General features: G+C 40.1%; 1 protein-coding gene across 1 annotated transcript in view; it reads right to left on the reverse strand.

Moving 5' to 3' along the window:
- The window catches only part of LOC102856993 (receptor-type tyrosine-protein phosphatase N2-like), a 1,387,447-nt gene that overhangs the window by 1,076,613 nt on the left and 294,533 nt on the right, over nt 1–16,301 (reverse strand). The window contains exons 7-8 of the mRNA XM_006887690.1: nt 2,172–2,405; nt 354–394 (exon numbers count right to left, since the gene is read on the reverse strand). Coding sequence (XP_006887752.1) covers nt 354–394; nt 2,172–2,405 — 275 coding nt within the window. The remainder of the gene's footprint in view (nt 1–353; nt 395–2,171; nt 2,406–16,301) is intronic.

Below are 16,301 nucleotides of genomic sequence, written 5' to 3' on the forward strand. Positions count from 1 at the left end.
AGTTTTGTAATTTGAAAACAGATATTATTATGAGGACAATTATGGAAAGGCAATTCATATACTATTCATAGAGTCGCTATGAGTAGTGCTCAACTTGACGGCAATCAACAACAACAAGTATATAAACACACACATTTTTTATGTGTATTTTATCTATTTTTTTACCTCTATTTGGAAACCATAAGGATCTCCCCCATCCTTTGAGACAGGGAGGAGGTATCACCCTTGTATTTCATTAAAAAAACAAAAACGCATAAGTATGCATTTCACAAATGTTCCCAAATCTTTAAAAAATTTACCGATTCACTCGAGGATTAAATTTAGATTTAAAATTTAGAAGCATTCCATCTTACCTCTTCATAAATTTTATTATCATCTTCCTGTACTCTGTTATCTGTAAAAGACATGAGCATAATCAAAATCCATGTCAAGAATGTCATCACAAGATGTCACAGTGTGTTAAAAAGACAACTACATAGGATTCTTCTTTACAGAACATCAAGCACAACAATGATGGTCTAATTTTACTATAAAGTAAACCTATTTAGTTTATAGTACAAATAATAATGTTTCACAAACTTCATGGAATATAAGAAAGGTTTACTAGGTAAATGATAGACATGAAGTCAGTTATAAATTACATTACCCAGTTGCATGGCTTTAAGTGTTAGCACACAGCCAGAAAAATCCATTATACCTAGCAGCAGTTAGTAGTTACAAAGAAAGTAAACAGAAGCTTGTAGCCCAAACCACTTGAGAGTTAAGGACGCCTAGATTTAATTGACTTAGGTTATTTTACTGTGATGGTCATTTCTCTCTAAATAAATATCATATAGACAGTGCCTAATGGTGCATTATTCTTTGTACACTCCTCAGGCTGAGACAATAGCTTTGTAGGATAGCAAACGCATGCCAGTGCTCTTTAATATCCCCTCCTACTCCACAGAGTTGGTATTCTTGGTAATTAATAACTGACTGATTAACATATAACACTGTTAGGTGGAATTTCTGTATGTTTTAATTTCAGCATATTCATTAGTTAAACAGTTATTTCTACACTCCATGCAAGTCTTTGTCTCAATCCACAGAGAAAACAGGGTTGGATTCACCTTTGGCCTGAATTTTTGGTGGAGGGACAGCACAGGAGAGGAAGACCCTCGGTGAGATGGATTGATTCACTGACTGCGGTAATTGGGGTAGGTGTGTCAGAGATAATAAGCTTGGCACAGGATAGAGCAGGGTTTAGGGCTGTTATATATAGGGTGGCTATGAGTCATGGGTGACTTGATGGCACATGACAACAACAGCAACAACTACATGTAAAGGAGCTCTGGAGGCAAAATCTGAAGAGAGTCATGCTTCTAACTCAAAGTTGATGCTGTTCTGGTGGTTCGCCTCCTCCAGCTGCTCTGAGTGATAAAGATGGACAATCTCCTCCCCACACCCAGTGGTAAGTCAGCCATGAGTCAGTTCTGACTCGATGGCAATGAAAATCAGAAGAATTACATGTAAGTAGTCAGCAAAATGCTTTAATAGTAGTTTTGTGTGTGCCACTGAATCAGAACCGACCCACAGCTGACCCTTCAGTGGGTTTTCAGAGGTAGTTAATTGGGAGGAGATTGCCCATTCTTCTCCTACCAAATAATACTTTTTAGAGAATCAAAAAAGCAATTAGGCCATAAGAATGGTCCACCTTCAGAGAAGAATTACAGTTACCCTGAGAAGCCCCTCCCTCTGAGGTATGGTCTCTGCTTCTAGCCTGAGCAGCAGCACATGGTGTATGTGGGGCTTCAAGTAGACATTTGAATGAACCTTTCTCACATTGTTATTCAAATATTTGACAATATTCACTCTCACTATCCAAACAAAAACACTTTTCCTACTTTACCCCCTCTATATCTGAACCTCAACAGAGAGGAATTACACCTCCTTACAGAGAGCAATTTGCCTTTCAACATAATTGCTCTGGTAGGCTTAGCCTGTTAAGAAAGCTTTTAGAGGCAAAGTTCAAACAGATAAAAATCATTAATACAAATCCCCATCTCCCCAGCAGAAAGACTGCATTAAGGCTTTGGTAAGCCTGTAGCTCTCTTGAAAGCTCCATGGCCTCATCCCTTCCCCCCAAATGTCTACTACAAATGTAAATGATCCAAGACAGCTGCAAGTTTCACCTTGTAAACCATCTTCACCTTTCCTGTCATTTTCATAAAATGCAGCTTCAGCGCTGTCTGTCTCTTCCCTCATGTTTCCTTCAGCTTCTCTCCCCATGCCTTCCAGATCGGTGCCTCCACTTTGCATGGCATTAGCAATCACACTGGCCATCTCATCGATCTCCAGGAGGTCTAGGTTGTCTGTGCTGACCTGGTGTTTCCTCAGGTCCTTCAGGTGATTCTGAACAAAGGCTTCTAAAGTGCACATACAGAAACAAACACAAATAAATTATGCATTGAAATATCTTAAAGTATATTTGTATATCTACAAAATGATCATCAGAACAAATCTCAGGTGGGCCCACACATCCTCAGACCGCTTTCTCATCAATGTTGAACCTAGGGTTAGGGCTCAATAAATATTTTTGCATTTGTTGAATATGAATCATACAGAAAGTTCAATGCATTACCACAGTTCACACATATGCTCATTGCTACTGAGCTGAAATCAACTCACAGCTAAGCCTCTATTGGATTTCTGAGGCTGTAAAACAATTAGGATCAGATGTTTCTCCCTAGAGGACACCGGTCAATTCAAACCATCAGGGAGACATGGACTTTTGGTTAGCAGCACAATTCCTACAAAGTGTCTTTTTAAATTCAAAATAGAAGTAGAAATCCTACAAAGAACTAAGAGCAAATCTACCAATTCATTTAAGGGCAGAAAGTGATACCTTTTTCGTGAATGGGACTATATATATCCTACCAAATATGTGCTTATGTCTCACCTATAAACCAATCAATATAATCATATGTGAAAATAGAGTTTTGTTGCTACTATTATATTAAGAAGACCTTTTTATTTTACAGGTAGTTAGTGATCAGCTGCTAAGGTTGGCACGCTTGCTGCAGAAGATCTGGGACTGTCGTCTTCAATATGGCATAAAACTCAATGTTAAGAAGACAAAGATTCTCACCACTGGGCCAATTTGCAGACCATGATGGATGGAGAAGATATTGAGGTAGTTAACATTTACAGAATGTTTAGCTCCACAATCAACACTTTTGGTACCAGTAGTGAGGAAATCAAAAGATGAATTGCATTGGATAAATCTACTGTCAGGGACCTTTCCAGAGTGCTGAGGAGCAACGATGTAAGTCTAGAGACTAAAGTGCACCTGATCTAGTTCATGATCTTCACAATTACTTGCCAAGCATCAGAGAGCTGGATAATGACTAAGGAGGATAGAGGAATTGATGCCTTTGAGTTGTGGTGCTGGAGAAAAGTCTTGAACGTACCATGGACTGCCAAGAAAACAAATCTGTCTTGGAGAGGGTGAAACCAAGTTTCTCCTTGGAGGATAGGATTTTGAAGCCCCATCTTACATTCTTTGGGTACATGGCAAGGAGCAATTGATGTTTGAAGAAGGACATCATGCTCAGAAGGGTGGAGGGACAGTGCAGGAGAGGAATACCTCGGATGAGATGGATTGACACAGTAACTAGAGGAATGGGAGTTGGTGTGTCCGAATTAGTGAGACTGCCTCAGAACAGGGAAGGCTCCAAAGCTATTGTATATAGGGTTGCTATGAGATGCAGGTGACTTGATGACACGTGACAACAACAACGGTCAAGAAAACCTTATAGAGCATTTTTACTTTAGAACACCTGGGTTCATTAAGAGTCAGAATAGACTCAACAGTAATTGGCCATGGTTTTTAAACTTTCAATGTTACTGAGATCAGAGCAGAATAAAATACACCTAACTGTGTACTGGAGAGGGTGTGCAGGCTGCTTCTTGGGGGCAAGGATTCTGAAGCTTCATCTGACATACTTTGCAAGGAGGGACCAGTCCTTGGAGAGGGACATCATGCTTGGGAGGGTGGAGGGACAGCACAGGATGAGATGAGGTGGATTGATTCAGTGACTGGAGTAACGAGGGTAAGTGTGTTGGAGACAGTGAGACTGGCACAGGATAGAGCAGGGTTTAGGGCTGTTGTATATAGAGTCGCTATGAGTCACAGGTGACTTGACGGCACATAACTACAACCGCAATAACTGTCTAACTAGTGTCTTATTGAAAGAGCAGAGCAGAGAAGAGCACAGCTTGCAAGTGGAAGACAGATGCAAAAAATGCCATTGAACATGGAGAAACTCCTGGGGCAGCTGACAAGGAAGCATGCTTCCCTGGAGCTGAGGCCTGGACTGAAATCGTCTCAAATTGCGAGACAATAATCTTCTGTTCCTTAAAGTTACAGATATAAGGTAATGGCAACCCTAAGCAACTAAGATTTTGTTGTGCTTGTGTACCATCGGGCCAGGATGAACTCATAGCTGACTCCGACAGGTTTCAGAGGGAGTTAAATGTACGAGAGAAGAATGGCCATCTTTCTCCCACGGAGCAGCTGGTGAACTTGAACTAAGTGTCTTTGGGATTGCAGTGCACCTTTTTGCCACTAGTCCACCAGAGTTCTCTAATAACAGAAATAACTAAAATATGAGAATAATTCATTTCATTATAGTCTTTCAGCTAAAAAGAAATAATAAGCTATGGTTATGTCACTTTAGAAAAAACAGATATAATGTATTTCAAAGACTGGCATTACTGTTGTTAGATGCCATTGGGTTCTGACTCATAGAGACACTCCACATAATAGAATGAACATTCCCTGGTCTTTCATTGTCTTTACAATTTGTTGTTCTTGAGCTCATAGTAGCAGTCACTTTGTCAATTCACTTACATGATGGTCCTCCTCTTTTTTGGTTGACCTTCTGTTTTACCAAGCATGATGTCCTTCTCCAGAAACTGGTCCTTCTTGATAACTTGTCTACCGTATAGAAGCCAGAGTACTTAAAATGTCATGACTGACAATAATTCTACCAAAGTTGATGGTTATTTCCTGTAATAATCTTCTTCTTGTTATTATGTGCCATAGAGTCAACTATGACTCATTGCAACCCTAGCATAATTGCTCTGAACTCTGCTCTATTCCAAGCCAGTCCTACTGTCTCCAACACACCTATCCCACTATCCCAGTTATTGTACAAATCCATCTAATCCAGGGTCTTCCTCTCTTGCACTGTCCCTCCACTCTCTTAAGCATGAGATTGTTCTCTAGCGACTGGTCCTTCCTGGCAACATGCCCAAAGACATGAGCCAGAGCCTCAAAATCCTTGCCTCCAAGGAACAGCCTGGTTTCACCTTTTCAAAACTTATCTATTCATTCTCTTGGCAGTCCAATGTTCAATGCTCTTCTCCAGCACCACAACTCAAAGGCATCAATTATTCTTCTGTCATTTTTGCCCATTGCTCAGCTGTCTGATACTTAGTGAGTAATTGTGAAGACCATGGCTTCTAGACTGACATTGTTGCTCTTCAGCACTCTGGAGTGGTCCTTGAAAGCAGATTTTCCTAATGTAGTCAATCTTTTCATTTCTTGATGGCTGGTGCCCAGAGTCTTGACTATATAACCTAGCAAGCTGAAATTGTTAGCAATCTCAATCTCTTCTCCATCTGTCATGGCATTACCAATTGGTCTAGTGGTGAGAATTTTCACTTTCTTGGTGTTGAGCCTCAATCCATATTGAAGACTACAGTCCTTGACCCTGTTCTTTTCTGTGCTGTTCCATGTCCTCCTCAGTTTCAGCAGAGCCAGAAGATTAACAAAGCTATCTTGGAGGAAGTGCAAAATGGGTGCTCCTTATAGGCAAGGAGGGAAAACATCATCTCATACACTTTGAATATGTTGTCAGGAGATGTCAATCATTGAAAAAAGATATCATGCTGGGGAAAGTAGAAGGTCAGTGAAAGAGAGTAAGACCTTCAATTAGGGTCAGTACACAGTGACCACAGCAGTAAGCTTGATTGAGCATGGCAGAAATGATGAGGATGATACAGGATGAGGCAAGGGTCATCAGGCTGTGTGAGGTGTAGTCCAATTGAACTACGTCTAACAACAACAGTAGGGAAAGCCTCTTACACTTATTGGTCATAATACACAATGTACTTTTCCTTACACAATGTAAATTGCTCCAATTTATGCATGTATTGTGTCCAAGAGTTTATGTGTAAGCCAACATAGAAGGTATTTACTTCCCCGTGGAAATAACATTACACTTGCTTTACAGCTTAAAGCAGTACATTTGATTTGCAGGAAAAGCCACCTAACTGCATTTTGACCTTTGTCATAAATTCAGATACATCATGCTTTTCTCTGAGCTTTCAGACCATTAAAGAAGCCACAAATAATCTCCACCCTCAGGAAGTATTCACACAAAGCTCCTACATTTGCTCAGGTCTACTCTCCATAGAACCATAAAGACTATGAATATAGGGCCATTTCCATTTATATAGAGGCATTCCTCCTCCGCTCCTAATCAACATCTTTCCCTGTACCAAGGACATAAGCCCTCCTATCTCAGATTATCCTGTATTAATAAATACTTTCCTAAAGGTTTCAAATCTTGTTTAAAACGCCAGGTGCCATCACTGCTAGAATCAGAATCTTAGGTATCTATTAGGACCTTCCTGACCAGTGGTGATTTTCCTCAAAGACTTTCATAAACAATCTTTATGATTCCATACTTTTCAGCAATTCCTGGAAAGGCAAAGCTTTAGCTGATAGTGGGTTGTGTGTGCACCTGCACACGTGTGTGTATGAGAGACGGGGTTGGGGGGAGAGACAGACAGACTGCTAAGTTTGTAACAACCTTTGGCCTCTGGCAGAAATTTTCCAATCACAAACTCTCCATTTCCCCTCTCTTATCCTCTACACACAGTGTGATTAATAAAAAGAATTTTCTTTACTCTGTAACTATGATGGTATTTTACCCCTGAGGCAGAATGCAATACAAGGCCAGTTTATTGAACTATGGCCTGCTGTTGACCCCATAGATTATGGAAATTCTAGTTGCTCAGGGATAAAGAGACTTCAGACGGGTTGACCAGGGATAAAGGACTTCGGAAGGGTGCTCAGTCCCTCTTTCAGTAGCAGAACTAAGGATTGGGACTTTACCACCGCAATTGCAAGGGTGACAGCCCCTCTGCTAGGGGCCACATGAATCCAGAGCTGGGAAGATACACTGGGGGGTGGGAGCTGGGTCTGTCTACAGCTCCTGGAGTTTCCAGCTGTTAACAATGCAAAATGCACACACAGTAAGAACATCAAAGAAAGCATAAGATGTTTTTCTTTTTCAAAGAGTCTCTTGAAATGTAAGTTCTACCATCTGGACAACGGGTGCAACATGCAACAATGAATAAATAGAAAAGAAAAATATTTTAAAAATAATAAAATAAAAAATAAGCTCTACATGCTGTTAATGCCCTGTAAATTAAGGGATAGTCTCCTACCTCTTTATCTTTGTCCCTGAGACTCCTGTCTGTTCCTTCTATGATTTCCCACAAATACTTCTCAGTTCTTCCAACTCTACTTCTTTCCCATTTTAAAAAAAAATAAATAAAAAATTCTAACAATGGTAACGTCAAAGACAGGGATCATATTGCTAGGTTTGGGTGTCGAAAGGCCATGGGGGTTCTGACTATTTTCTCAAGACAAATCTTAAAAAAAAGAAACAAAAATCAAACTCACTGCTTGCAAGTCTATTTCAACTCAAGTAGCCTTCACTGGGTTGCTGAGGCCGTAACCATAACGGGATGAGACTGACCAGCTTGCTCCCTCAGAGCTCCTATTGGATTCGAACAGCCAGAGATGTGACGCTTTTAAGTTAACAGTAAACTTGCTACAGACTATGCCACAAACTCCCTACCATAAACCAGGCATATTCAAAGTAAATATAAATCAATATCCTATTACACATAACTTAAATAGATATTGAAATATAAACAAATGTCACTTTCTTCATGCATAATTTTTCTCTGTTCCTCTATTCATCTTACAACAAAAATGTATTACTTGTATAATGAGAAAAATACAACAGAAATATTATCCTATGGGATTGTGTGAGTTTGTCTCCTTGGATATATAAATTTTAGTGTTTCCCCTAGGTAGCTGAAGTCCTGGGAAAGCAATAAAATCATAAGTGATGTAACTTTTGGGGTTAGAAATCTATAAAGTATCTTGGAGGCAAAGGTAGATGAAATGGGGGGTGGTAACAGTAAAGAAAAGGGGGTTACTCACATGTCCATTTTTATGTATAGTTGCTATAGTTTCAGCAATTAATTTAAGAACATAATATTTAAAGTAACTATTTTCTTTTATAAAAGAAAAAAGTTTTTATTGTGATTTGGATGCGAGTGTAGAGAGTACACTGACTTTCCATTCGACAGTCTGTCCACACTTTGTGTCCTGACATTGACTGTAACCCTCACAATGTCACAGCACCCTTCCTACTCCTCCCTGTGTTCCACCTTTCCATTGGTCCATCTTTTCTATTTTTTCCTGTCTATGGAACTTCATCTCGGAGCAAAATACTGTCCTCTTTTCTCTCTCATGCATTTGATTATTCCAATAGTGCCTACCTCCCTCATGCTATTATTCAATTTATAGACCTGCCTATTATTTAGTTAAAAGTTGAGTCAAAGTTAAGTGCAGATTTAAGCTTGAAAGAAAACGAAGATGTTGGGAGGTCTTCCAGTCCCTAGCAGACCAGCAGACCTGGTCATTTTTATGATTTTGAGTTCCCAAATTTTACTCCTCCTCTCTCCATGCCCTCCACTGCCAGCCCTTCAGAGAGGTCAGCAGTGGTAGCTGGACACCTTCTGCTTCTTCTGGTCTCAGGTTAGGATAGCTGAGGTTTGTATGACTGGGCAGTCCTTTGGACTGTTACCTTTAATTTTTTGTTTTATTAACTCTTCTTTGCTCCAAACAGGGAGATACCACCAGCTGGTATTAGACAGCAAGTTATAAACTTAAAAAATCTTACTTACTACTATTCACCAAAGTATGATGTAAAACTCTATGTTTGTGGACTACGTTATCACAATTAACCTTGAAATTCCCTGGGATTAAAGTCTTAAAAAGGTCCCAGGTACAGGGACTAGTTTCTTTCAGGTATTTGGAACTTTGTCCCTTGGGTATGCTACTATGTTCATGGATATATTTATAGCACAATACATAAAAATATATCTTCTATTAAATTTATATAAAGTCAGGAATATAATCCCTTTACTTTCTCACAACTCTTGAGTTTGTGTGCCTATTCATTCAGATTATTAAGCACAGGATTTTGCTATTGTTTTTATGCGCCATCAAGTTGCCTGCAATTCATAGCTGCCCTATGTACAATAGCCCTGAACTCTGCTCTATCCTGAGCCAGTCTCATTGTTGTTTCCAACACACCTACCCTCATTACCCCAGTTACTGTGTTAATCCATCTCATCTGGGGTCTTCTTCTCCCTTCACCCTTTCAAGTATGATCTCCTTCTCCAAGGACTAGTCCATCCTGGTCACATGCCCAGAGTATGTCAGGCAGAGCTTCAAGATCTTCTCCTCCAAGGAGCAGACTGGTGTTACCCTCTCCAGGAAGAACCTGTTTATTCTAGCAGTCAATGGTATATTCAGTACTCTTCTGGAACACCACAGCTCAAAGGCATCAATTCTTCTGTCATTATTAATAATTGTCTAGCTCTCTGATGCATAGCAAGTAATTGTCAAGACCATAGTCTGAATCAGGTGTACCTTACTCTCTAGAATGACACTTGCTCTTTAGCACTTTTGAAAGGACCCTGATAGCAGCTTTCTCCAGAGTAACTAGTCTTTTGATTCTTGACTGCTGGAGCCAAGAGTGTTGACTGTGGAGCAGAGCAAGCTGAAATTGGTAACAACTTTAATCTTTCCTCCATTCATCATGGTGCTGCCAATTGGCCCAGTGGTGAGAAGCTTGTCTTCTTGATATTGAGCTTCAATCTATATTGAAGACTGCAGTCTTTGACCCTCTGCATCAAATGCTTCAGGTCCTTCTCAGTTTCAGCAAGCAAGGTTGTGTCATCTGCATAATGCAGGTTGTTGATGAGCTTTTCTCCAATCCTAATGTCACATTCCTCCTCATAAAGTCTAGCCTCCCAAATGATCTGTTCCTCATAAAAACTGAAAAGGTATGGAGACAGGAGGCATCCTCATTGCACTCCTTTCCTGATTTTAAATCATTCAGTGTTTCCTTGCTCTGTTCTAATCACTGCCTCCTGGTCCAAGTATAGGTTTCACATGAACACAATCAAGTGTTCTGGGATCCCCATTCTTCTCAAGGTTAACCACAATTTGTTGAGATCCAGACACATGCCTTTGCATAGTCAATGAAACAGAGAAAGACATTCCTCTGGTACTCTCTGCTTTTTGTCAAGATCCATCTGACATTGGCAATAATGCCTCTTGATTCCATAGCTTCTCCTGAGCCCAGCTTATATTTCTGGTAGTTCTCTGTTTATATACTTTTCCAGTCAATTTTTTTCTATATTCTTCAATAGGATTTTGCTTCCATGTGGTATCAGTGATACTGTTTGATAATTTCCACACTGTCTGATCATATTTTCTTAGAATGGGAACAAATAAGGAACTTTTCCAGTCAGGTGGCCAGGTAGTTGTCCTCCAGACTTCCTGGAACAACTTGGTGAGCACATCTAGGGCAGCATCTGTTTGTTGAAATATATCAATTGGTAATACCATCAGTTCCTGAGACTTTGTGTTCAAAGCAACTTGAACTTTCTTCTTTAGCACCAATGACTCTTGGTCATAGGATGTTTAATGAAATTCTTCTGTGTCAGCCAATTATTTTTCATACAGTGACTCTGTACTACTTCAATTTTCTTTTAATACTTCCTGGATTCTTCCCTTAGAATCATTAAAGACCAACTCAAGGCTTGAATTTGTTCTTTAGTTCCTTCAGCTTAAGAAATGTTGAGCGAGCCTGGCCTTTCTGGTCTTCTGACTCCAGTTCTTTGTACATTTCATTGTAATACTTTGCTTTGTCTTCCCGGGATGCCACAGAAATAAATCTTCTATTCAGAGTGTGCGCACGCGCGCGCGCGTGCGTGTGCGTGTGTGTGCGTGCGTGCGTGTGTGTGTGTGTGTGTGTGTGTGTGTGCCGTCAAATCAGATCTGACTGGTACAGGAGGAGATTGTCCCTACTTCTCCAGCAGAACATCTAGTGTATTCAAACTGCTCACCTCTGGGATTGCTGTGCAGCTTCTTGCCAATAGGCCACCAGAGCTTGCCTCTATTCAGCTTCTTATCTTATTCCTTCCCTTTGTGTTGGCTTCTTGTTTCTCTAGTGTAATACTGAGAGTCTTTACTGACATCCATCTCAGTCTTTTCTTCCTCCTCTGTCTTTGCAATGACCACTTGCTTACTTCATGAATAATATTTTTTTTATATCCTCCCAGAGCTCATCTGGTCTTTGTTAATTAGTGTTTAAGGCCTCAGATATGCTCCTGGGGTGGTTTTTAAATTCAGGTGGGATAGACTCAAGGCCAAACTTTGGTTCTTGTGGATTTAATTTCATTTTCTTTAGCTTTAGTTTGAACTTGCATATGAGTTGGTGGTCTGTTTCACAATCAGCTCCTGGCCTAGTTTTCACAGCTGATACTGAGCTTCTCCAGTGATTCTCCCCACAGATGTAGATGCTCTGATTCTTGTGTGCCATCCTATGAAGTCCATGTGCATAGCTGCCATTTATGTTTCACATAAAAGGTATCTGCAATGAATAAATCACTTCCTATAAAAATTCTATTTTTCTATTTCCAGCCTCATTTGATCCATTGATCTTTCTTCTCTCTTCACAACTTCTGCCTCCCAGTCATCCATTACTAATAATATGACATATGACAAAGCAAAATATTACAATGAAATGTGCAAGGAGCTGGAGTCGGAAAATCAAAAGGGCTGAACTCGTTCAGCATTTCCTAAGCTCAAGGAACTGCAGAAAAAATTCAAACCTTGAGTTGCTATAATCAAGGATGCTTTTGGCAAAATATTAAATGATCAAGGAAATATTAAAAGAAGATGGAAGGAATATCCTGAGTCGCTGTATCGAAAGGAATTGGCAGACACAGAAGGATTTAATGAAATAACGTATGAGCAAGAGTCTACGGTGATGAAGGAACAAGTTCAAGCTGCTTTGAAGGAAATAGCAAAAAAATAAGGTCCCAGGTATAGATGGTATACCAATTGACATATTTCAGCTAACAGATGCTGCCCTGGATGTGCTCACCAAGTTGTGCCAGGAAATCTGGAGAGCAACCACTTGGCCAACTGACTGGAAGAGATCGATATTTGTTCCCATTCCAAAGAAAGGTGACCCAACAGAGTGTGGAAACTATAGAATAATATCATTGATTTCACATGCAAGCAAGATTCTACTGAAGATTATCCAAAAATAACTGGAACAGAACATCAGCAGAGAACTGCCAGAAGTCCAGGCTGGGTTTAGAAGGGGTCGTGATAGGAGGGATATTGTAGCTGATGTTAGATGGATCTTAGCTGAAAGCAGAGAATACACATATCTGTGTTTCATTGATTATGCAAAGGCATTTGACTGTATGGATCATAACAAACTGGCTGACTCGGAGAAGAATGGGAATCCCAGAACCCTTGATCATGCTAATGTGAAACCCATACGTGGACCAAGAGGCAGTAGGCAGAACAGAGCAGGGAAACACCGCATGGTTCAAAACTGGGAAAGGTATATGCCAGGGATGTGTCCTGTCTCCATACTTTTTCAACCTGTATGCAGAATAGATTATCTGGGAGGCTGGGCTCTATGAGGAGAAGTGTGGCATCAGGATTGGTGGAAGATCTATTAACAATCTACGTTATGCAGATGACACAACCCTGCTTGCTGAAACTGAGGAGGACCTGAAATGCTTGCTGCAGAGGGTCAAGGACTGCAGCCTTCAATATGGATTGAGGCTCAATGTCAAGAAGACAAATATTCTCACCACTGGACCAATTGGTAGCATCAGGGTGGATGGTAAAGAGACTGAGACTGTTAACAACTTTAGTCTGCTTGACTCCATGGTCAACACTCTTGGCACCAGTATCCAGGAAATAAAAAAATGTATTGCGATGGGAAAGTCTGTTGTTAGTGACCTCTCCCGGGTACTGAAGAGCAATGGTGTCACTCTGGAGACTAAGGTGCATCTGATACAGGCTATGGTCTTTGCTATTACTTGTTATGCATCTGACTAGGGAGGATAGAAGGAGAATTGATTCCTTTGAGTTTTGGTGCTGGAGAAAAGTATTGAATGCACCGTGGACTGCCAAGAGAACAGATTTATCCTAGAGAGGGTTAAACCAGTCTGCTCCTTCTAGGCAAGGATTCTGGGGCTTCCTCTTACATACTTTGGACATGTTGTAAGGAGGGACAGGTCCTTGGAGATGGACATCATGCTTGGAAGGGTGGAGGGACAGCACAAGAGGGGAAGACCCTCTATGAGGTTGATTGATTCAGTGACTGGGGTAATTGGGATGAGTGTGTCAGAGGCAGTGCGACTGGCACAGGATAGAGCAGGGTTTAGGGCTGTGGTACACAGGGTCGCTATGACTTGCAAGCAACTCGACAGCACGTAACAACAACAATACAATTCTGCAATAACAAGGACAATCATAATCTTAATACGTTCTTTTTACATCCTATTTATTTTATGTATTTCTTTATATAATTTTGCTTCTGAAAAGAATGGAAATCAGTCCAGCTATGCTGTATAACTATGAAAGTGTACAAAAAATATGGCAAATGTTCTTAGATATTGACAAATCAGTATAGCAGACTATGATCATTGAAGAAAGTGAATATGCCCTGATTTTATACCCGAATGGCTTCAGCCACGTCCTGAGGAAGAGGAAGATGGCCATCTCACTGCGCTGGGAGGCCATAGTCAGATCTGAGGGTGATGAAGGAACTTGTATCACCACCAAAGCTACTAGGAAATCTATACCATATAGCCCAAACCTACAGATGTCAAATCAACTCCATCTCTTAGCAATCCTACCGGAAAGAATAAAAGTGCCCCAAAGAATTTCCAAGGATGTACATTTTTACAGAAGCAGACTACCACATCTTTTTCTTCTGGGAAACTTGTGCATTTGAACTTCTGCTCTAGAGCTAGCTGTTATGTACTTAACTAGCATGCCAAAGTAATCACCCTGCGTACTGCAACACCCCTGTTCATTCTGCTCCTGTACTTCTCCTCCATAGTCATGACTGCATCTCTGAATTAGCGTGGAAGCTGAAAGACAACCTTATCTGATCGATAATAGCTCTATTCACAATGAAAGCATGGCAAAGGAAAGGTATTCTGGCCTATCTAGACCGGTAGTGATTTTCTCTAAGATAAACGCTTGGAGTCTATTGTCAGTTCTTTGAGGGGGTGGGGAAGTAAGGACAATCACTTTACCTATTCTTCAGAGGATTTTTCTACATTGTTATCCATAAATGTTTAAAAGTGTTTGTTTCCATTTCTGAATATTTTATCTTCTATGCCTTTTCCATATCCTCCTTCTTGCAAAGGAGGAGTCTCTGTAATATTTCTATGATCTTACTATTTGAAAGGATGTATTCTATCGTTCTTTATTTAAGACCTCTTGTTGATGATTAATTAAGATCTCTTCTGGATTCCAGATTCTTAGATCCTGTATGACAGCTGTTTTTGAAACACAGCACCTTCTTGGAACTTACTGTGATAGGAATCAAATGATGTTTTTTAAAAATAATTACATACAATGAATATGTGACACAGCATAATTAATCAAGATGATAAGTGCTGGAACTGTCACCTGAAAGCTAGATGTTCTTGTACTGGGAAGAGCTGAGTCCTTTCCTGAGTTAGCATTAATAGCTTGAAAATATTTGCCAAGAGTGATGATGCTTTCTTCCTTACCACATGGATTGTACCAACTCAAGGGGATTGGAGACTACTGTATTGCAACTACTTCCTCTGCCTCACTTCCTAGGCTTTAGGGAAGTGCCTGCATCCTCACAGTACCTGGAGCCTCACAGCCTAGTTGGCACCTCACAGTACCCGGCACACAGAAATCATCACTGCATGCTTGCTAACTGAATGCTTGTCTTCAAAATTTAACTTCCAGAATGTACCTTGGAAAACATAATTTTCCATTTCTTACAGACAAAAAAACCCCAAAACAACAAACCCTAAAACAACAACAACAAAACCCCTCAAATAACACACACACACACACAAAAGTATGCCTGATGCATAACAGTTCCTTTTCAAATATGACAAACCATTGAAGGTTTAAACAATGCCACATCAACAATACCTATACACCTGCTCTCTCTCCAGGCTGACATGAGTAACATGTTGTTTTATGAAAAGATAAAAAAAAATGTATTTTGGAATTAAAAGTGCTCTTGTGTCACCATCACTGCTGCTGTTTTGAAAAATAAAATGTATTGTTCACTGTTTTTTTCAAAATCAGAACTATCTCAAAAACTGTAACTGAGTTAGTGAACAACAAAAAAGAATATAACCTTTTCATTTTCACTTGATTTCATTATATCCCCATTAAAAAAAAGAAGAAAGGAAGGAAAACACCTTTTCTCTCCTGGTGTGCTTATTACTTCAGTATAGTCTTCTCTTACTAGTCTACTTTCTTACACTTACGCAGTCTCACAGATAGAAATATGCAGGGGTAAGGAAAGAGAGGAAAGAGCCATTTCAGGAAAAAGTAAATATTCCCAACTGATATCCTGAACTAAGTACTGTCAGGTCTCAGGATCCATTTGGTAAATTCTACAAACTCCAGTGAGTTGTATCCTTCAAAGCACTATCATTGCAACACTTTAAGAAATGAGGCAATGCACCACGCTAAAGGCCATGATTGGAAAAGTCAAGCATTATAAGTACAATGAAACCTGAAGACAAGACTCACTTCTTATTGAGTACTGCTATTCTCCCAAAGTCATTCTTCCACTGTACTTGTCAGGTGAGAGACACACTTTTAAGCCCATTCGGTCTAGAAGGTGGTGCTATGTCTTATCGATACTGCCCCTCGATGCTGAATGCCACTCTTTCACATTTAAACTTGACCTTTCTAAGGGAAGAAGGTTGATAAACATGGGCCACATATGAATGCTTTTAAGGAAAAATATTAGTTTCTGAAGATTAGGAAATTGAGTATGAAGTTCTCTTGTTCAACCATTTCACGTGTGCAGGTAAACTAGGAAAACTCAGAAAGG

The sequence above is a fragment of the Elephantulus edwardii genome, unplaced genomic scaffold (assembly GCF_000299155.1).
Source record: "Elephantulus edwardii isolate Elephantulus edwardi_28Jun2011 unplaced genomic scaffold, EleEdw1.0 scaffold00060, whole genome shotgun sequence".
Classification (NCBI taxonomy): domain Eukaryota; kingdom Metazoa; phylum Chordata; class Mammalia; order Macroscelidea; family Macroscelididae; genus Elephantulus; species Elephantulus edwardii.